The sequence below is a fragment of the Tamandua tetradactyla genome, chromosome 5, assembly GCF_023851605.1.
Source record: "Tamandua tetradactyla isolate mTamTet1 chromosome 5, mTamTet1.pri, whole genome shotgun sequence".
Lineage (NCBI taxonomy): Eukaryota > Metazoa > Chordata > Mammalia > Pilosa > Myrmecophagidae > Tamandua > Tamandua tetradactyla.
In genome coordinates, this window is record NC_135331.1 from 8,316,902 (window position 1) to 8,339,518 (window position 22,617).

The 22,617-nt window shown below is 40.4% G+C and overlaps 2 protein-coding genes across 10 annotated transcripts in view; both read right to left on the bottom strand.

Annotated features, from left to right (window-relative positions):
• The window catches only part of DNAH10 (dynein axonemal heavy chain 10), a 194,076-nt gene extending 184,826 nt beyond the window's left edge, over nucleotides 1-9,250 (bottom strand). For all 5 annotated transcript variants that reach the window (XM_077159595.1, XM_077159598.1, XM_077159596.1 and 2 more), the window contains exons 1-5: nucleotides 8,950-9,250; nucleotides 5,853-5,939; nucleotides 3,178-3,278; nucleotides 2,034-2,142; nucleotides 119-234 (exon numbers count right to left, since the gene is read on the bottom strand). In XM_077159595.1, the coding sequence (XP_077015710.1) occupies nucleotides 119-234; nucleotides 2,034-2,142; nucleotides 3,178-3,278; nucleotides 5,853-5,939; nucleotides 8,950-9,163 (627 nt within the window). In that variant the 5' untranslated portion in view covers nucleotides 9,164-9,250. The remainder of the gene's footprint in view (nucleotides 1-118; nucleotides 235-2,033; nucleotides 2,143-3,177; nucleotides 3,279-5,852; nucleotides 5,940-8,949) is intronic.
• A 570-nt stretch (nucleotides 9,251-9,820) lies between these two features.
• The window catches only part of ATP6V0A2 (ATPase H+ transporting V0 subunit a2), a 43,246-nt gene continuing 30,449 nt past the window's right edge, over nucleotides 9,821-22,617 (bottom strand). For 2 of the 5 annotated variants that reach the window (XM_077159599.1, XM_077159603.1), the window contains 7 exons: nucleotides 21,994-22,112; nucleotides 21,139-21,349; nucleotides 17,233-17,352; nucleotides 16,535-16,654; nucleotides 15,165-15,282; nucleotides 13,362-13,533; nucleotides 9,821-10,020 (listed from right to left, as the gene is read on the bottom strand). In XM_077159599.1, the coding sequence (XP_077015714.1) occupies nucleotides 9,849-10,020; nucleotides 13,362-13,533; nucleotides 15,165-15,282; nucleotides 16,535-16,654; nucleotides 17,233-17,352; nucleotides 21,139-21,349; nucleotides 21,994-22,112 (1,032 nt within the window). In that variant the 3' untranslated portion in view covers nucleotides 9,821-9,848. Of the gene's footprint in view, nucleotides 12,771-13,361; nucleotides 13,534-15,164; nucleotides 15,283-16,534; nucleotides 16,655-17,232; nucleotides 17,353-21,138; nucleotides 21,350-21,993; nucleotides 22,113-22,617 lie in introns of all 5 variants that reach the window. The other 3 variants (XM_077159601.1, XM_077159602.1, XM_077159600.1) reach the window with 3 other exon arrangements.

Below are 22,617 nucleotides of genomic sequence, written 5' to 3' on the forward strand. Positions count from 1 at the left end.
CACCTCTCCTGAGTATAAGCCTGGCACAGCTGAGCTGCCAACTATGCATTCACTGAGATAAAGGAATCGGGGCCTTAACCTTTAAAATTCTCAGATTTCTTCTACTGTCCATATTCACCTGGCAAATAATGTTCTTCAGAAGGTTAAGCACGTTGGCATTTATAATCCCATACTCCAGGGTATCTGGCATTATTTCCATAGCTTCCTTCATGTCGGAAGCTTCAGTGACTGCCTCTAAATAGGAACAGATTCAGAGAGTTAAGATCGGGGGGAAGAACAGCGAACAGTCAGCATTTACAAGTGGACAGGAGTCTTTTCTTTCTTCCTGGCTACAAAAGGGATGTTCATATCACAGGCTTGGAATACTTGCTACATCCTAATCCAATGAATCCCTCGGCCTTTGACAAACGGAAATAAATGCTGACCCACTTGGTTCCTGGGTTAGCACAAGCAGCCCACAAGGACCGCACATATCAAGCAATCTGACTGGACAAGAATAAAACCAGTAGGGGTTTGTCTAGAAGTGTCTGTTGAATGCCTTGCTTTGCCTGTTTCCCCACTGTTCAGCTCCTCTTCCCCAATTCATTGGCAAAGTATATTTTGGGTCCTGGGTTTTTTAAAGACATATTTGGTAACAGTCTGCCCTTCTGACAAGGTTGGATTTGATGTGTATTTACTTTACCCGACTAAAAATCAATCGCCACAGTAAACATTTTTAATGGTTACTTGGACTCTTTCCTCAATCTAGTTGGGAAACAGAACAGAAACACTACAAATTCAAAAGCTGAAGCAATTATTTCATAAGCTCCAGTCTTCATGTCTTTGCCAAATCTGGGTAGTCAGGCACTATTACTTGCTTAATGTGTTTCTTTATATGGAACACTTCTTCACTTAACATTGACATAAATAAAAGATAATCACGGGCAGGCAATGGTGGCTCGATGGCAGAATTCTCACCTGCCATGCCTGATTCCCGGGTTCCGTTCCTGGTGCCTGCCCATGTACAAAAAATTAAAAATAAAATCACAAGAAAAAATATATAATAATGGATACAGACTTTCTGTTTTGGGTGATAAAAATGTCTTGGTAATGTGATGGTGGCACACACTGAATTTAATTAATTCCACTGAATTGTATCCTTAAAATACTTAAGATGGCAAATTTAGTGTTATAAAAGTTAAATATATAGGTATATAATATATATGTATATAATGTATATAATGAAAATGAACAGTGTTAGACTCAGACTAAATACATCTGCTTCCCAGTCCAAGTCTAATTTTATTATTAATGTCATTATAAAGGACAGTTAGCAAGTATTCAAGGGTCAATACAGACATAGAAGCACCACACTAAAACCGGCTCCTCTGAAAGAAAGTTGTCAAAGGAATCACAGGCCCAGGAGCAACCATGAGGCTGCATTTGGATCCTTTTTCTTATTTACTGTTCCCATACTTAGAAGGAACAAGATAGGGAATAACTCAGTGCCTAGCAATGAGGTCCTGACCCAAATGTCATCAAAGTTAAAAAAAAGAAAAAGAAAAAAAAATAGCATCAATAAAACAATGTCTGTTCTGGAATTTTTAGGTGAGTCCTAAAATATAAACAGGCACATCTGTACAAGCAGGGAGGTGAGGAGGCAAGGGCAGAAGAATAGGGAGAGAGCGGAGAGTCAGCCAGAATTGAATATGGCAGAGAAAGGGCTGGAGTGAGAAGAGAAGAGGTGAGCAGTAACCCTGGAGGCAGCGGCCAGGACTAGCCAGTGCTGCAGGAAAGCACCAACAGCATCCCCCAAGTTACCGGAAGGAATGAACTTGACCTCCTCTGAGCAGCAGCTATGCTTTAAAGAATGCATCCAGGCAAAGAAAACTCACCAAAACTCGTCTTAACCAGGGTCAAGTCATTTTGAATCTTCCTCTAATTGTTATATATCGAATTAAGGATACAATAATGTTAATAAAAAGTGATATCTCCAGAAAACTTAAAAGAGGGAGAAAGGAGTCACACATATGCATGCACACACAGAAATCTACCTTTTGTGTTTCTGAGAAAATACACCACATTCTGGCCCAGAAACTCCTCTGGAACAGGCGTACAAACCACATGGAGATAAATGTTTTCCATGATGTGTTTAACAATTTTCTGAAACACAGGGAACAAAACACGTCATACCAAGATAATGGATCTGTTTCACCCAGAGAACCTAATATTCGAGTACATCTGAGCTCTCCCCACAACGCAGTTCTCACTGAGCACAACCAGGCTCTGGATGCAAAACCTGACTCTTCTATTCACTGGCCCTAACAGCCAAGTCTTGAATAATTTGACCTGGGAAAAAGCCCAGATAGAGCTTTGCTAGCCTGTAAGTTGTAACAAACCAATTAAGCAGCTGGAGCAACTAAGTGTAATTTCATTAAGCACAGGCCAGGCTGAACACTTACGTTATAGCTTTGAGCTCCATCTTTGGATTTGTGCAGTAAAGGGTTAACTCGGCAGGCCTGGGCTGCTGAAACCTGGCACATTCCCAAGGTCCTCTGGCCCTTGACCGGCTCCTGGGAGGTAACCACTAAGCTCCTGGAATATCCTGGTAAGGGTGTATTTCTACACCTGGGGCCCTGGGCCATGCCGGGTCATCTGTCTCCCAATATGAGTTTGGCAGGGGCCCCTAGGCCTTGCCATATCAGTGTGATCTCTGGGGTGGGGTTGGAGACTTAGGAAATAACTATGGGTTTTCTGAGTCATGTGGGTGTTCCAAGCCTATGTGGCTGACACCGCCCCTGCCCCCCCCCCCAAAATCCCTGGATGCTCAGGTGAGCACCCCTGGTTGTATACTGCCATGTATTTTTGGGAGAATTGAACATTGTCCCTTCAGATCCCACTGGGAGAGGAGAGCTGGGAAGTTTACTGTTCTCTCCTAGACTCCACCCCATGCACCTTTTCCTTTGGGTGATTCTAATTTGTATCATTTCATGTCGTAAACGGTGAGCATAACCGCCTGCTATTCTGGGCCCTGGGTGTTCTCCTAGTGATTCATCCATCCTGAGGGTGGTCTTGGGGACCCCCAAGCACAGGATCCTATACTTTCCATTCCCTGAATGAACCATGCCAGCTCCCCTGACCCATCAGAGGGCTCTGGATTCCACTAGGTGCCCAAAGAGGAGAAGGAGCCAGGCGTACTTTAACAGGCAGTGTGTCTGAAGGCTCCCTGGCCACATCTTCTTCATCTGCACTGATTGAAGTTTGACGTATGGAATTGCTTCTTGGCTGCAGATTCTTCACTGCAAAACATCATTCCATGTGTGAGATGAAATAATCAGAAAATTAGGTTTCTTACAGTAAAGACCAGATCTGTATTTTGTCCAATAGCACATTTCATGCAGGAGGCACAAGATCAAAAAGCTGTACCTACAGTTTTTACAAAGGAATCCTATATAGCCTGGACTTACATAATAATTGAGGATAACTGTATTGCATTTTTGACAGGAACACAATCAGAAATTCAATGTGCGCATGTGTGTTCAATGTGTGACTCCTCTGAGATTTTTACTTCAAAGGATTTTTTTCATTATGATGAGAATTGTGTCTAACATGTTAGCATTTACTCCTTTTTCACTATGAAACATGAAACTTGTCCGGGAGTAAAAGAAACGTAATCTAAATAAAATGTCTCTCGAGTTCTCTATTACCAGTGAAGGCTTGGAAACTCCCAGGATACCGAGTTGCAGCCCTTGGAGGTTCTGACAAGTCTGGTGATTGCACGGTGGGGGAAGTGTTCCCTGGACAGTTTGGCTCCTCCTGAGAAAGGCAGTGTGGGTGGCTTTGGAATCAAATCAGCTTGGGACCTGAATCCTCTCTGCTCTCTATAAAGTAGGGGGCAATAACATACACGGGTCAGGATCTGGTAAGGATTAGGCATGGGGTACGTTAAACACGTGGCCTATTGGCTGACACATGGAAATAGTCTAGAAACAGCAATATCAACATTATCTCAGCACCCAGTAATATCTTTCAGTCTGAAAATACACTGAAATACTGACTTGGAGTTTAAGTTAATTTCCTTCATTGGGGTGGACCTCCTTGTCCTTCCAATCTAAGCAGCCTACTCCCACCCAAGTCTTTCTTATTCACAGATTTACTGTCTAAATAATGTGCACCTAAAACACTGTACACCTAAGACAGTCTCAGTAAGCACCATCTGCCTCCACCAAGACCAACGCAGACAGGCCCTATCACTGATGGGTGTCCTTTATTTCTAAACTTACATTCTCTTCCCCAAGCCTTACTACTGAAGGGATTACATTTTGGTTACAAGTAAATTCTTCTGATAAAAAAATAAAGATGACTAAATCTTTATTACCAACAATCACCAAAAATCCTTTTTCCCCTGTTGTTATGGGAGAAAAGTTTTTTTTTACGCTCTGCTGCTGTTGCAGATGACCAAGAGCTGGGTTTCTCAGCCTTGGCACCAATGATATTTAGGGTTGGATCTTTTTTTTTTTTTTTTGAAAGCTATTTTTATTATACCAATATAAATGCCGTACAGCTTGCTACACCATCTTGTATTTTTAGGAGTTAATGATTCAGAAGCAGGGAGTAAACTGAGCATAGCTAGAATTTTTAGGTCTATATATAATTTATTATAAAATTGGGAATTTTATAGCTATACGGGTAAAAATGAAAAACCTAAAAAAGTGGAAGCAGTAACATCAATAGACTTTATTCTGTGATTGTATGTTACGATTATAATTTTCCTTGCAACTTTCTGTATGTTTTAAATGGGCGAAGGAAAAAATAATATTGTACCTCAAGAATACATCATAATATATTTAATCTTTTAGGGTTGGATCATTCTTTATTGGGCTGGGGTTGGGGCAGACTTTCCTGTGCCTTGCAGGAACATTTAGCAACATCTCTGGCCTCCAGCACAGTCCCCCTTCCCCTATTGCAACCACCGTAAATGTCTCTAGACATTGCACAGGTCCCCTCTTGAGGGGAGGGCACTGAGAATCACTGCTCTAGGGAACAGGGACAGAACATGTGGATAAAGATTTGTGAATCATTACAGGAGAAATTACTTAAAGCCAGCAAAAGATTGACATGTCATTGTGCATCCTTAAGTAGTTACAGTTAATTGACAACACTTGAACCAAATATCAGTAAAGTCCTTGACTTAAGTATTATGGCAAAAGAAATGAAGTATTGTTTCATGCCTCAAAGAGGGTGAACGTCCAAAGCATGAGGCTAAATGAAAGAAGCCAGACCCAAAAGGTCACATACTGTAGGATTCCATTTATATGTCCAGAACAGATAACTCCCTAGAGACAGGTACTACTCCACAGATACTACCCTGTAGTTATCAGGGTCTGGGGTGAGTAGAGATGGGGAGAAACTGCTTAATGGGTCTAACTCTGAAGTATGGAAATACTTTGGGACTAGTTAGAAGTGTGCTTGCACAGTGTCATGCATGTACTAAATGCCACTGAATTGTTCATTGAAAAAATGGTTAATTTGGAGTTACATGAATTCCACCTCAATAAAGTACATCTTTTCCCTATTGTACCTCAGATATTTTCTAAAAGAAATAGCATCTGTGGGTGGCAGAGTAAAAGCCTCTCTACAAAATACAGTAGAGACCATTTGTTCTCCAAACAGCTGGAATACTATCTGAAAGGGTGTTTTTACATTATGTACAACCCAGCATGTCCCCCTCTGTACATGAAACCAAGTCTTAACTTTGTAAAGGTAAAAGTAGAAACCGATTCTAGTCTGGGAAGGTGAGCACTCTGCTTGCGGAGAAGGCTTTCTCCATTCCGTCCAGCCCAGGCTCCCATGTGCCCCTTGCAATGCCACACCTGGAGGTTTATCCACAGACTCTCTCTTTTGAGACACAACCTCTTCTTCCTCATCTTCCTCTTCGGATGGGACAGGTAACTCGACATCTTTAGAGTCACAGAAATGGAAAGAAAATATAAAATGTAATTGCTTCACTGCATGAGACACATGTTTTCACTGCTTCCCCTGGAGCCCAGATGGGTCATGCACGAGGCAGGTTTGGACTTTGGAATATTACAGGTACTGGAGACAGTTTGGGGTAAGGACAGGGAAGGCTTATGCAAGTTCTGCCGAGAGAAAAAAGGCCCAAGAAAACTCACATCATTGAGACCAGCCCAGATGAATTATAAATGGCCCACAGCATATCAAAAGCTGCTCAACTTCCCCATTAATTATCCAGATGGAAATTAAAATAATGAAGTGCATCCACATTTCATCTACTGGATTGGCAAAGACTACAAAGATTGATGAGAATCAGCGGTGGCGAGGATGTTGGGAAACAGGCCTCTTCGGCCATAGCTGGGTGTGTGCCAGCAGCTTTTCTGGAGAACAAGCTAGGCAGGACCGAGCCACAGGGCCACAACCCAAGAATGCCACTTTTATAAAGCTACCCTACAGAATTATACAAAGTATGCTAAGATCAATGTACACTGTCACTGTGTTTGTAGAATGAAATACTATGAAAAACTAAATGCCCAATTAATTAGGGAATGGGTAAATAAAATACAATGTGTGTGTGTGTATATATATATACAGGTAGAACGCCAAAATTTAGGTGAATCTATAGATAGAGACATGAAAAAAAATCTCCAAACTATGTTGGGGGGAGGGCAGGAGAGAGAAATCACAAAATAATATGCTTAGAATGATCTTATTTATTATTTAGGAATTATCTGTATGCATATATATTATTGTTATCTACCTGAATGCCATTATACAAAGAAAGACATAGATACATAGATAGACAGACAGATAAATAGATGACAGATATATAGAAAGAGATAATAAATTGATGATAAATACATACACAAGTAGATAGATATATGGGAAAAGATCTGGCAGTATATGCACCAAAATAACAATAGTGGTAACATACAGAAATGGGAGTAGGACTAGGGTTGAAGGGATAGCCTTTACGTTTTTACTTTATATAATTCTGTTATGTGAATTTTTAAAAGAACACGTATTCCAGTAATCCTTGGGCAATTCAAAAAAATTAAGCAAGCTTTTAAATGATATACACAGTATGATTCCATTTTGTTATTTCAAGAAACAGTGTATATGTATTTATCCGCAGGGAGCATCTTGGACTAGCTGCTGCTAGTGCAGATGCTGCCCTTTCCTCACGACCACTCTCACTGAAACCTATTTGTCTTCATTCATAACACTGTTTTGCTGGGATCAGAGAGAAATCTTGACCAGGGGAGGGGAAGAAGTGAGGGCTGTGGGGACATGGGCCTGCCTACCCCACCCCCCAGCCCACAAAGGGTCCAATGGAACATTCAAGAGCATCTTTGTGGGTCAGAAGGCCTTCTCAGTGGAGGGCGGGTGACAGAGTCACAGAGGTGGGGAGGAGAAAGAGGAGGGGAAACACAGGTCACAGCTGGCAGGGGGTTGATGAGCATCCTCTGGAGTGACTAAGGATGAAGGAGGAGGATGTTCTAAATTGAGACTGAAATCTGCTTCTGCGTAAGTCAGGGGCACCCAGCCAGAAGACTTCTGGATTTAACATGTGCCAGCATACACAGAGCAGAAATTAGCTACCCACATATTAACAGAAGGCCTCAGAGGTCCAAAGAGGTTTGCATCACTTCCATAGACCATATACATACAGATACAGATTTAGATATTGATGTTGAGCACAAAAAACAGGATTACTGAAAGTGTAGATGTTTAATATTGAAGCCTATTGGTAAATCTGTATTCATAATTTCTTTCGGTGATAATAAAAATGTCTAAATCTGAGGTCCTGTTATAATATAAAGTCCCAGTCTGGGGAAAAAAATAAAAGGCTGAAATGTTAGATTTAAAAGGCTACTCTGTTCCCAGCCCATGCCCTTTCCAAACAAACAAACAAAAAATCGAACAAACAAAAATGCAACAAATGGTGCTGCAATGGCGATGCTCGCATGGAAGAAGAACTAAATGTCATACAGCACACACACAAAAAAAGGTTACTGTGGTCATTTCTCTGGGTTATTGCTGTTTTTGTGGATTCAGATTGTCCTACAATGAATACATAAATTATGCACCTGCCTGGGGTCTCCCAGACTACTCAGTGCCGTCCTCATCTGGCTCAGAGCTGGCATACGGAGCCCGTCCCTCAGTCCTGGGCCCCATCTGGCTAAGGCTTCACCTCCACAGAGCGTTCTGAGCAGCCAACCACTGCCATTTTTAGTGTTTAAAGTGCTAATATGTTAAACGCAAACACTTAATATCTACGGTCATGTTAAATGCAAACATTTAGTATCTACTGTCACTTTCTAATAAACTTCGTTTTGGCATTTTAGTTTTAGCATATGGGGAACCTCACAAACACAGAAAGGACTGCTTCCCTCCATCTCTGTGAGACTCTGTACCTAGCCAGAAGATCACAACGACAGGGCCCCTCCCAGTACCTGGGCCATTCTCTACACAAATATTACATTGGACAGGGACCCCCTATTCTTTTGATTCCTGCTGCCTGCGTGACCTAGGGGCAGTTACTTAACCTCTCTGTGCCACAAATTGCTCATCTGCAAAATGGGGCTAATGGTACACCTACCTCATAGGATTAATGAATTGAAATAAGCACTTAGAACAGCACCTGGCACAGAGTAAGTGCTAAGTAAGGGTTTGTGGCTATTACTGATTCAAGGCGTCTTGCCCAGTGGGCAGGGGGTGGTGGGACACCCTGTTCACCCAGTTCCTAAGACTGCGCCTGTATGGGATGGACAATAAATGCTTGTGGGCTGCACCTAAGGCGGGGTCCCGACGGTGGGCGGGGTCTGCGGCCCCTCAAACCGGAGGGACTGGAGGGAGGCAGCCGCAGCGCGAGAGCGGAAGCAAGGGGCGCGGCGGGCTGTTGCAGTCCCTTCGAGGGGTTCCAGGGGTGCCCTCCCGCCCAGGGCCACTCACCTATCTCCAGCTCCACCTCCTCCGGCACCACGGTGCGGTAGAAGAAGAGCGTCAAGGCGCCCTCCTCGTCGCTCGTCTGGTTGAGGAAGTGGAGGATGATGTCCTCAGCCTCGCCGTCGTCGCGGCTCAGCAGATCCTCGAAGAGTTGGGGGTCTGTGATGCCAAAGGCCGTGTACAGGCGGTCGCGCATCCACAACACCCGCAGGTCGTCCATGGAGCCGCGTAAGGCCCACCCGGTCCGGGTAGAGGGAGCCGAGCGCCCGAGCGGCGTCCCTGACAACGCCGCCCCTAGCAACGGGCGTCCAGGAAACGGCCGCCGCAAGGCCCACGGGCCGCCTCCCGGGCGTGGGCCGCAGAGTCCCCCGGCGCGCCCCGCACTTCGCTCGCGCGAGCACTAAAGAGGAACCCCGCAGGGCGGCCGGCCGGCTCGCTGAGAAGAGCAGGGGCCTCCTCCCGCACACGCGGGCCCAGCCTCGCTGCCGCTTGCGTGGGGAGAAGGGCTGACCCCGGCAGCCCAGGTCACCGAGGGCAAACGCCCGCTGACCCCGGTGGGCGCCGAGCCTCCTGTAAGCGCCAGGCGCGCGCCCGGGCTCGGCTCCTCAGCCACCCCGCCCGCGAGGCCGCCACGCGCATCCCGCCCGCGAGGGGGCGGGGCCAGGGCTGACCAGGGTCTCGGTGCCGGCCGCGGCAGGGGCAGGGTCTCCGCCCTCGGCCCCCTGGAAGCAAGCGACGTCCGTCCGAAGGGCAAATAAACTGCGATTAATGTCCCAAGACGGGACAAGTTCCTATGCCTATTGGGTCGGGGAAGGAGGAGGAGCCAAGTTCTCAGGCTTTCAGCCTGGCCGGGTGGTAAGAAAGCAAAACACTCACGTTTAAAAAATATATAGGTTTATTTCTCATTAGTAAAAGAAGTTCCATCCTGACAGGAAGGTACAAATATGTCCTTTCATGCATTTGTAGAGCCAAAGGTGAATTTGTTCACTGTCATCCCCTCTGGGACTTGAGGCGGCCCTCAGCTTACAGGGTTCTTGCTGGATTTTCCCATCAAGGAACACGTGGAATGTTCTAGTCCTTAAAATTCGAAACCAAACTCAGCCTCAATGGCCTGCCTGAAGGAAAACTCTATTACTGCTAACTGCCTTATTTCTTAATGGCCTTGGTGGAACTATACCACATGGCACACAAACAAATATGCCTTTAAACATTTTTTTCATAGAGAAATGTGTTGTTTTTAAGCACAGACTGCAAAACAGTTGTAGAAATTATTTTGTTTTCCAAAGTGAATCAGGCCTTAAAATATCTGAATACTTAATTCATAAATATCATATTAACCCTATGCTATAGATGTTCTGTGCCTTAAACTTCTGCAAATTGAAAATGAGACCAAAATATTGTCACAAAATACCCATACGGGAAATGCGTACAGAGCAGCATTCAGTGAAAGCTGCATCCTTTAAAAAGTACTGTCGAGAATGGAGAGTCCACAAAGCTTACAGTGGTTCCCATCAGAACACCCTTGGTCACAGGGCCACTTTTTAATTCTCCATCCTTACAGATGAAAATCAAATTTTAATTTACTGAAGAAATCTCTTGGGTTTTTATTTTAGGACTCCATTAACTAATGGCAGTAAATTGAATAAAAAGGAAAAATGTGGCCATCATGACATTTATCTTTAGGAAAATAAACAGGTATTTAGCATCATCCAAAGAACTAGCCACTTTTTCCCAGGATATTTGCTATCAAGGAAATAAAGTATATCTTCAAACTGCATACATAAAAGTTCTACAAAATAACTTAAAAGCAAAAACAAAACAGAGCAACCTCTCCGGCAACATTACATTGGAACCAACACTTTATAATGAATAGAAATCTCCTGATACCTAAAAGACATTATCAAACTATATTTTCAGAAATTTCTCTCCCAATAGTTATGGTTATTAATTCATTTCTATATAACTATTACATGGTAGTTTTGATTGAAAAGTGACTCCACTCTGTGTTCTATATGCCAACAGAGGTATTAATTAAAACTAAAAAGTGGCCCCCATGACAATAACTAGTGGGGGAAGCAAAAAAGAATTTTACCAGATACTTTATGTCCTGTTAACATTGTTATGTTAATACTGTATGTCAGTTACTACTGCCCTGTAATCCTGGATTTCTAAAGGATGAATTAGTTATCATCATTATTATAACAGATCCTTTGAGTAAAGTAATAGAAATGACAACTTTGGGGTGATATCAGCTACAGGCAGAAAAGCAAGTTTGAAGCCTGGACAGCATTACTTGGATTTTGCATTCACCTAACAGAGAGCAAAAACTCTCAACTAGTTTTATATAACATACCATCAAGCAGCAATACAGAATCTTTAACAAAAAGGTTTAATTTTAGAGTCACAGCTATGTCACATGATGTTCAGTTCAAGCCTCTCAGCAAACAGGCTTTGGAATTACCTGAAAAGCTAAGTTTCATTCATTGCTTCCCTTATTTTGGCTTGTAATGAAAGTATTAAACTGTCTACCACCAAATGGGGTGAAGGAGTATGACGACAACGGGTCTTTTTATGTGACGAATTGTATGGGTGCTTCTCAAAATAAGAATGTGAAAATACTTTAAATTTCATTTTGAAAATAATTACCTACAATTATAATAGAATATGAAAAAGGAACATAATTTCCAAAAATACAGAATAAATCAATAGGACTCAAACTCATTCAAATCCGACTGTCTAATAGATTAATATAAGCTGACAATTGTAAATAAGTGACAATAAGAATGAATTCAGTTGGTCTAAATCATGTTTGGAAGGTTAACTCTAAATATAATAATCAGAACTTTATTCAGAATTAGAAAGTAAAAATGGTTATTATACTGTTCTCAGAGAGAGATGTAATTTTGTCATGGTAAAATACCTTATTTATATTTTGTTATAAGAATATACAAAATCTATTTTTCATCTTTTCTTCACTTAGTATAAACCATTAAGTTCAATTCATATCCATAATATATCTTCTAGAGTCACACTGGGTTTTAAGGCTCAGGATACAGTTTATGTTTCAAAACATATCATTATCATAATTTGTTTAAGTAAGGTTAAGAGTCTTTAAAAAAATATACAAGTGGCATAACCATTTCTTGTATGTTATTTTATCCCATTTTCCCCATTATTAAAACAGACAAAACTGTAGAAACAATCCTCTATTTGGAATTCTCAGTAGCATATGATAAAAAATGTTTGCATATTTTTAATAAAGCAGAATAAATGTGAATCTTTTGATTTCCTGTCATTAAATAAAAAAAAAAAATGCTTCACTTCAACTGTTGGAAAATATTATGACAATTTTAGTGACAGAATAACTCTTTCTTTTAATAAGGTGAAAAGGAATCAAATATCTTAAGGCCAATTTCAACTTGCCATTCAAAGTTGGCTTCTCTCCCCCAATCCTAAATTTGTAAAAATAACATTAACATAACATTTGGCATTAACTGATATTTGCTCATAAAAAAAAAAAAATCAAATTTATATTTCTGAAATTGGTAAACTTTACAAAATATTTAACATATGAGGAAGAGGTATATATTACAGAATTATTTGGCTATATTATAAGGCAATCAATGAAGAGGGGAATTTTCCTATCATGAGTTTGATATAAGTGAAATTCTATAACATGATAATTCTCCATAAATCTGAAAACTTGTTGGTTACAGCAGTACAATCATGCCATGTCATTGTTATTAAACTTCGATGAAAGTAGGTGAAATGAGAAAGGAACAAATTTGGTGCCTGCACCAATGTAGAATTTGTTCTGAAATTCTACCCTAAAAAAGAAACAGTCCATGTGTTAATAGAAAGTTGGAAAATTATGAAAACATTTCCTATGGTTCTTAAAACAGCTCTAGATTTTTAAAAAATAATAAAAGTTCCTATACTGAAACTGCTTCATTCCATGCATATTCTTGACATAAATATTTTTACTTAGATGAAATCCTACCCGCTTTGGCTTTCCTAATGTGTAACAGAAACATTAACACATCAGGCCACCTCACACACTACCATAACAGGAGTTCTTACTAACACACAAGGAAGAACCTCTCTCTCCACCTAGGTAACCGGATACACAAATATGTAATTTGATATATACTATAAAAAATGAGATGCATAAGAAGTACTTTATAGTAAGAGAAAGAAATCTCTTTAGACCCAAACTGTACTCAAACATTTGAAACATATGTAATTATTCTGCAAGCATAAACTTCCGTTTATTGTCAGTGATGATACAATAGTAACCCAGAGAATTTGAATACATATCCCAAAGTTCAGAAGAGAAGAAACTCGCCTAAATTTGGCATTAGGTTTTTGTGGGGATTATTTTTTAAACTATTAGTTCCAAAGCTAAATTTCACACTCACCAATGGAGGCGTATGGCGTGAAGAAATGCAGAAAGCCCTTCCATGATCAAAAGGATGAAAACTGTTAAAACAGCAAAGAGAGCAATGACAGGGAGCAGCAACAGGACGCCATAGGTTGTGTCCACACGAAGGCCCACACGCATTAGCATGGCCCAGAGGACATCAGACAACTCTGAAAAGAAATCCATTTTGCAAAGTTAACTTCTATCCGCATCCAATGAGTCATTTCATTGAGCTGGTGGGATGTGGTTTCCCTCTAAGCAGTCTGAATTTTCATCCTATAAAATCACATACACACATATATGCAATCTGCTTTGCATGTACAAGTTCACCTGGTCAGTGTTTTATCTCTAAAACACTGAAGAAGACTTAGCATTACAGAAAAGCCAGAAGCCCACTCCCAGAGTGGCACTGGACTAAGCAGTAGAGGGCCTGGCTTTGAAGCCTAGTTCTGCCACTAACTACCAACCAGGTGACTTCATAAAGGACTGATTCTCAGTGGGCTTCAGTTTCCTTATCTGTATAATAAAGATGACAGACCATATGATCCCTTCCAGCCATAAAATTCCAGACCTTTGCCTATGTTTATAAAAATAATACTTAAAAAATAAAATCCTCTATCCATCATCTGGTAACTGTTGACAAATTCAGGCAATCCTGCCTTGCACAGTAGTGCAAGACTGTACAAGTGACTGTGCAAGCCAAATTCCTGCCAAGCATCCCTAATGGATGGGGGAAATTATGATTGTTCCATGACCTTTAAAATCTTTTGTCAAAACATTAAATATTCTCTTGCTTACATAGGAAAATTAAAAATAGTAATATTTTAAAACTTTAGAAACACTGAGTATTGAAGTGTTTTATTTTTTTCTAAGAACACCTGTCAAGGATAGTTGGAACAGGCTTGATGTCTTCTTGTATAACTAAGGATGCAGACACACATCCTATCGTGCCTTGGTAAACCATCATACTCTCCTAAGACTAGATCAGCTTCACATCACAGCTGTACTTTCATCTGTGTTGGCCCACTCCCTCTTTTGATAATTCATTTTTTCAAAAATCGTCATGGGTCTATCATTGGGAGACAAGGAGGCAACATGGCAGCATACTTTACTGTTGGCACATAAACTGGGGAGATGCACAGCAGCCAATCACCAACCGACACGGAAAGAAGTGACAATACTGATCACAAAGCATGCATGCTGTTTACCCAGTGATCTGTGGGCTGAAAGCCTGGCAGCAAAGTTGGGACTTAATGCACTTACTCACAATTAATATACCTTGTTAGCTGAAACTGAACCATGTGGTCGGGGACTTGTGTTATACATGTAAACTATGATAACTGAAATTTGTGCATTCAGGGCCATGCAAAGGGAGGACTGCCTACAAGCCACACTACTCATGAGCACTGTTTTCAAGCTAACCTAACATAACTTAATATTCATACTTGGTAAGGCACAATTGAATAAATAATGGTAATAAAAACAACAATGGTAAGAGCAGAGAGTTTTAAAGTATCTACACTAAAGGATCCCAAGCCTTCTCAGTTCTTTTTTTTTTTTGCTTTCTCAGTTCTTGAAGCACTTAGTGTCTCATAAATTTTTGTCAGAGCACCCCTAGGCCAAAACAAATACCCAAGAGTTACCTTCATTAAGTAGTTCATAGTACTAGTTCATATAGTCCTCAAAAGATGGTGCTGTGCTTCCCTGGAAAATTTAAAATATGCCACAGTGCCCCCTGTGAGGTCACCACAGCCTGCGGGGTGCCTGAGCACACAGTTTGGGAGTTTAAGCAAACACTTACGTGCATGAGCCAAACTGAGCGCCCAGAGCCTCAGGTAGGAAGCAGTGTTGGAGATGCATCCCAGACAGTATTCGATGGAATGAATTACTTGGGTCATTAATATTTCTCCAAAATTAAACTGAGAGAGATTATATAACATGTATTAGATTCATTATAATAATGTACATATTTCCACAAGTTAAAGTTTTATTCCACTTCCAGGGTTAAAATGAAAGAAAAGGCTTCTGGATTACTGATGAGAACACGTGGAGTGTGTGGTACAGTGAATCACAAGATTTGAGTTTTACTAACAGCTCTGCCACTACCCAAATAATCTAGTGAGGGCCCCACATTTTCACCCATCACCCCTCTTCTTCCCCCAGCTTCCATTTCTTATATGTGAACTTAGCGGCTAGACTAGAAGATTTATAATGTCACAACTGCCAAAACCCTTACACATCCCAATGAGGGTCTTGAAAGGGTCCCTGATAGCAAAAAGCTGTAAACTCTGGGCAAGATGACTCCAACACTTTTCCCAGCTCTGCTTTTTTGTTTTTCTACAATCCTAAGAAATTACTAATGATTCCAAACTAAAACACTAGATTACATAATTACAAAGTGTAGATTATAAGAAATTTATTTAGACCTTGTTAAATGACCAAATAAAATTTCTAAAAAAATTAAACAGACCAGAGTAGCAGATATGTTCTGATTTGTCTGCCCCCTTCTTCTGGGGGATCTACTTCTTGCCCACTCTAACTCTGTACCCTTAGCCATAGTCACTGGCCCAAGGAAGGCAAGTGATCCAAACCAGGCCACTCACAGAAGTTTAGTGGTTTTCCCTAACAGTAATTTAGCAAGTGACGAGATGTCTTCCTCCCTGATTGAAAGACTGAAGAAAATAAGCCCCAAACTAGCCATGGCCATGGTTTCAACATCTTAAGGCCAAGTGGTTTAAGTATATAAAACACACTTGTAAAGAGAAGACCAACCAAGGCCATTTGGAGTTGGAGATCCAGGAACTAGTCAGTCATCTTGAGACCAATTTTTGTCCTGACATGAGGCTAGTAAACTTCCCTCTGAAGCCAATGTGAAATGAGTCTATTCCTTGCAACTATGAGAAAGTACTGACTGACAGAGGACTCTTTTGAAAGCAAAGTTCGTGGCACCTTAAATCACTTAATATCATATAAGTCCCACTGTAAAAGTGAAGCAATGAAATACTGACCCAAAACTCTTATGATGCCAATTTTATTACCAAAATAGCATATGGAAATCTGATTAACGGTTTTCATATCTTAGATTACAAATTATCATTTTTATCATAACAGTCATCTCTATAAAAGCTCAGTTGGCATATCTAATTTTATCAGGAGTAATTGAAAAATTACCTCCTCACTTGTCACTTCTCTACATCCGTCTTCCATTTGGTTATGTCCCTCTTCTATATCTTGGCTTCCCAGCAAAGAAACTTCTTCCTCGCTATCTTTTCTTACAAGTGTATAACCACTCTGCCAACAACCAAAAGAGGACAGAATCAATGCCTTTAAAATGACATGGCTGTGACAAAACCAATGGTACAGCCCCTTTGTTTCTCTTAACAAGTCAGCTCTTTGGGAATAAAAAAGGTGTGTTAAAAGAAAATGAAGCACTAGAGGCACAAGGGAACAATCTATAAAGAAATTCAAGAAAACGGTATTTGTGGATGTTTTTAGTGGGACTTAAGAACATGTTTTTCTATATTTTCCACATTTTCTATAACTGAGTTAGATTATTTAAATAAAACACACTTTAAAGAAAAAAATCAAGAGGCAATAAGGAAAAAACCTTTTAATTATAACAAGCTGTATTGAACGGTTTAGTTAAAACTTCCAATAGAGTTGCTGTTCCCTGAAGCAGGGTCTGAATACTGCAGGCTCCTTGCATTTAGCTTCTGTACAACAGGCAACATCAAGGTTCTACACTAAGGAAGATTTGGCTTTAAATCAAGAGACTAGAATGCTCTAACGTGTTTTCTATGTCTATACTTTTATAACTAAAAATAGAGTTGGCTAACAATTTACACAAATGTATCCAAACTAATACTTACTCTGCTCACTCCAAAGCAACTCCGCCCATTGTGTAGCCACAACAGAAAGAGTGGTTTTCCTAAGAAGAGAACTGGAACAGACAATGCTGTGACAACTAACAACAGTCTCTGGACATGCTCCTATTAGTGCAGAAGGGGTAAAATCAATTAATGCAAAGACACTCTAACACGGTATCATTACTGTGGTTGATTAAATTACTAAAAATAAGATGTTCCTTTACTTACTAACAAGGAACATAAAATAAATGTAAGCCAAATTATATTTGTCAGTACTGCATGGTTCTACTTACATGAATTATCTAGAATAAGAAAATTCATACAGACACAAAGTAAAGTACAGGTTATCAGGGACTGCAGGAGGGAAAATGGAGAATTACTGCCTAATGAGGACAGAGTTTCTGTTTGGGTTGATGGAAAAGTTCTGGTAATGGTTGGTGACAATAGTAGCACAACACTGTAAATGTAGTTAATGCCACTGAATTGTACACTATAAAATGGTTTAAATAAAAAATTTTGTCATATATGCTACCAAAATTTTTTAACTGTATTTTTCAATTGCCCTTTTTCTAAACTCATAGCCAAGTTCTAAAATTAATGAAGAATATTAATGATATAGTAATGAAATTATATTTTGTTTAGACCAGTAAGGAATTTTTAGGAAAATTTAAATAGAATCAAATCTTCAACTAATAATTTTCTGAAAATACTGTAAGTGAGAAAATACAAACATTAAACAGAATACTTTTTTCTATTCTTGGTTTTAATTTTCTTTTTTACTGTGAAAACTACTTGAGGAAAATGAGCAAGTGGTAAACAGATTTTACTTCCACATGTGAAAAATACTGAAATACAACAGAACAAAGCCAAAAACATTTTTTTTAAAGAGGGATTTGAAGAAACTTAAAAACAAATTCAGGGTGGGCCATGGTGGCTCAGAAGGCAGAGTTCTTGCTTGCCATGCCAGAGACCCGGGTTCAATTTCTGGTGCCTGCCTATGCAAAAAATAAAATAAATTCAAGAGCAAAACACATCCATGCTGACAAAGCCACTGCAATGTGTGATTTTAAAGGTCCTGAAAGATGGACATGAAAATGAGGGCCCTGGCATTGCACTCTCCATGTCAAAAATGTCTCTGTCGCCATCCCATGTTAAAAACAGGTTCCCAGAGTAATGTGCACTACTCAGGTACTAGGGAGTATTGTCTGTAATTATCTCATAATGCACACCAGCACAACCCACCTCTTGAAATCCTTAGAAAGGGGGTGGGGGGCACAGGCAGGGCTGGATCAGAGACCCTGAGCTGCAGAGTCAGGCAGAGCTGGGCCAGATTCCAGTCCTGCTGGTGTCGAGGGACAAGGCCTGCCCTCGCCACCATCATCATCACAAAACAGGGAAGAAGCCCCTCCCCTGTGGGCCACTGTTGAAAATTTAAAGAATAATTCATGAAAGCACACTTTCAGGTTTCGCAGTAGGTGCTTTTGAAAGATAGTTCCCCTCCCTCCATCCTTCAGACAATAGCACCTATATCCCACTGAACTCCTCTAGGTATTTATTTATACCCTACATTCTACAAAGTTTCAGTAAAATAAAGATGAAATACAACTTTAAAAAATCATGTACAGAAGAAATAGGAATAAAAGTTCAAAAAGAAGAATGCAAATATCATTCAGAGAGAGCAGAGAATGCTGCAGCACCACGAAGCAGAGAGTCCACCAGTCAGTGACCTTTGGAGATGCAGAAGGAAAACGCCTCCCGGGGAGCTTCATGAAACAGGAAGCCAGGAGAGAAAGCTAGCAGATGATGCTGTATTCACCACGTGCCCTCCAGCCGAGAGAGAAGCCCTAACTGTGTCCACCATGTGCCTTCTCACTTGAGAGAGAGACCCTGAACTTCATCGGCCTTCTTGAACCAAGGTATCTTTCCCTGGATGCCTTAAATTGGACATTTCTATAGACTTGCTTTAATTGGGACATTTTCTCGGCCTTAGAACTGTAAACTAGCAAGTCATTAAATTCTCCCTTTTAAAAGCCAAAAAAAGAGAAAGAAAAGAATGCAAATATGCAGCTCATAAACGAAGGCCGTGGTTCTGTCAGTTGAGCTTCAAATCTGATTTAAAATTTTCTAGCCATCAATGGAATGTGAAAAAAAAAAAGGTCCATTCACAGGGTTAAGATTAAAAAAAAAAGGTAAACACAGTTCAGGAGAAACACAACTTCTGATACTAGGCCTGGAGAGGATTTCTTATGTTCTTGCACACATGGTACAAGGCAATGCACAAGGTCATCACCATTGTCCTCCAGCCAGGAAGTACCTGCCAGCTACTTGCCCAGCACAGTTACCCTTAACATAATTACAATAAAAGATAATGTATTCTACCCATAACGAGGCCTAAGAGTTGCTTCCAGAAGCTGCTTTGCTGTTCAGATATGGCCTCTGTATCTCTAAGCCCAGCTCTTGCAAGGAAAATCATTACCCTCCCACTACATGGGACATGACATTCAGGGGTGAAAATCTCCCTGACAACGTGAGGCATAGATCCCGGGGATGAGTCTGACTCTGACACTGTGGGACTGACAACATCTTCTGGACCAAAAGAGGAAAAAGAAGTGAAATAAATAAGGCATGAGTGGCCAGGAGAGATCAAATAGTGTCAAGAGGCTATTCTGGAGGCTTTTCTTATACAAGCTTCAGTTAGGTAGTGTTAATAGCCATGGTTTGCTTAAATCCCAATGAAGGTCACTCCTTTTGACTCAAGAACACGTTGGACTCGAACTGAAACTCAGTAAAGGTTTCACGCACTGAGTCTGCTCTCCTGGAACCTATAATTCCCAGAAGGATCCTAAGTAAAACAAAACCCAAAACCCAGAGGGACCAGCCTCTCCAAGATTACCAATTGATTACATCCCCCTATCCTTTAGTGTGGACATCACTTCTCAACATGAAAAAGTCAGAAGGAACATTGCCCAAGGATCCCTACAGATTGGGAAAAAGATAAAAGGAAAAGGAGGAGGTACAACAGAGAAAACAGGATTTAACAAATGAGTATGACTGCTAAATCACTATATTAACATCCCTTCTAGACTCCAATGTTTTAAAGCAGTTAGAAGGAAAAATCTGAGAAGGTGGAATGGTTGCGCATGACAAACTCTGGGATCTTTTCTATAACTACTTACTGAAGTGAGGTTTGAAAATTATTGCTTTTTAATTTCTTTGCTTTGTATATATATTTTACAACTTAAAAAGTTAAAAAAATTTTTAAGAGATTATGTTTACTGAGTATTTGGTATGTGTCAGGCACTCTTCTAAGCATGCTGGACCTAGTAACTCAATACTATGAATCAGGTCCTATTTTCATCTCAGAAGGAAATTTAGGCACAGTCAAGTAATTTGTTCAAAGTTCCAACTCAAGGCAGTGGCAGGGGGAGACTCCCAGCAGGGCGGGGAGCCCTCAGCACCCACACTCTTAGCCACCCAGCCGCACTGCGGACGCAGGTGGCATCCACAAACAGACGATTACAGGAAAGCCACTTGTGAGAGGCCAGTGTGCTGGGGCCCACATGCCGGTTGTCAGATGACATGGCTGAGTCAGAGGTCAATTCTAAAGTAGCTGGAAAACAAGGGGACTAGGCAACTTCCAGGAACCCTCCACCATGGTACACATTCTCTTCCCACCAGGTATGACGGCTATTGAGCAGCAGAGTCTATGCCGCCTGAGCAGAGCCTCCAGCAGCTCAGCATTCAGAGCAGGACCAGCCACTGCTTCTGACAACATGCCAAGAAAAAAAAGGGCCTTCCACACTCCCAGAAAGTCTGCAGAAAGCACCTTTCCTCTTCCACTCACCAAAATAAAAAGGTTACGAGGAGAACTTCTGAGCATTCACAAAGGTAGAAAAGAGGATTACTCACCTGCCCAGGATAAAGGCCACTTGTTTCACTCGCTGGAAATAAAAACATGTTAATAAATTCAATCAGAATACTAGGAGCAACTCTGGAGGTTTCTGCTGAATAAACCAGCCACTTATAGACAATCATAAATATAAGGTATCCAAAGATGCAGAGCATGAAGAGAAGTTCTGGGATGGAAACCAAATAAATATTGAACTTCTTCCTGAAATGCCTAGAAGAAAAAAGGGATCAATCAACCCACAAATAAGACTGGACTAAGACAAAAAATAAAGACTAAACTAATCTTAACTTCTCTGTGACAGAAAAAAAATCTATCTTAGCATAACGTATGTCTTATGACGACTCATAACTAGTATTTCAGATATAACCATGAAGAGAGCAGACGCCAAACAGCAAAAATGACTGACTGTATCACTACAAGACCTAGTTAGAGAAAAATGATGCACTTTCTTAAGTTCTAATAGACAAGCAAACAAAAGATTTTCTAATTTCTAAAATAAACGAATTATGACAAAAATCACTTCTGGATACAAGCAGGAAGTTACATGCTGCATGTCTCCCCTCCTTGAATGTAAGTTACATAAGGGCAGAATTTTTTCTGTTCCAAATTTTGAATCCCTGAAGCCCAGAAGAGTGCTTGGCACATACTATGTGCCAAATAAATATCTGTTGTTTGAATGAATTAGTGACACAATTCATTCAAAAAACTACGTAATGCAAACAGAATCACATAAAACAATGTACTATCATATTAGCTAGCTTTTATCAATACATTCCACCAACAAGAAGTAACGGTCAAGAAATACCAAAGTTTCGGTTTATGAATATTGCTAAAAAAAAGAAACCTGTACTTACAAGTGATTAAATATTCCCAGAATGACTCCAAAAGTCATGTGAATAATTCCTAAAATTACAGACATTTTCATTTTGAAGGAGTTTAGAAAAGTGAGGCGATTTGTGGCCAAGTTCCAAATCTAAAAACACAACAAAACAGAAAATGAAACTTTTAACTTTCTTAATCTGCCTTAGAATAAATAGGTAATACTCAAGAAAGTGCCCGTCTTAAATCTGAAGGCACTCTAGATTTAAAACGAAAACAATATTCAGACTGTTTTTTTTTTTAATGCCTTTAGTCTGGGAAGCATGTATTTCCTTAAATCAGGGCCACAGACCTTTAAAAAAAAATTCCATCCATATATAGAAGTCCAAAGTCTGTTTAGGGATGCACGTATAGAAGGAAGGCAGAGTAATGAGAGTTTGGCAGCTTGGCAGTTACCACTGGGGAGAGACGGAGGGCACTGAAAGCTACAATAATAAATTAAACAGATTATGTTTAGAGATGACAATGAACAGAACTAAGAGCAACTTTGTACGTGGGGAGCTCAGATTAAGGAATGTTAGACATTTTCTCATTCAGTGTTTTGTCTTCATTACTGCTACACAATTACTTCCACATCCTTCCAAACTGTTTTGAGATTG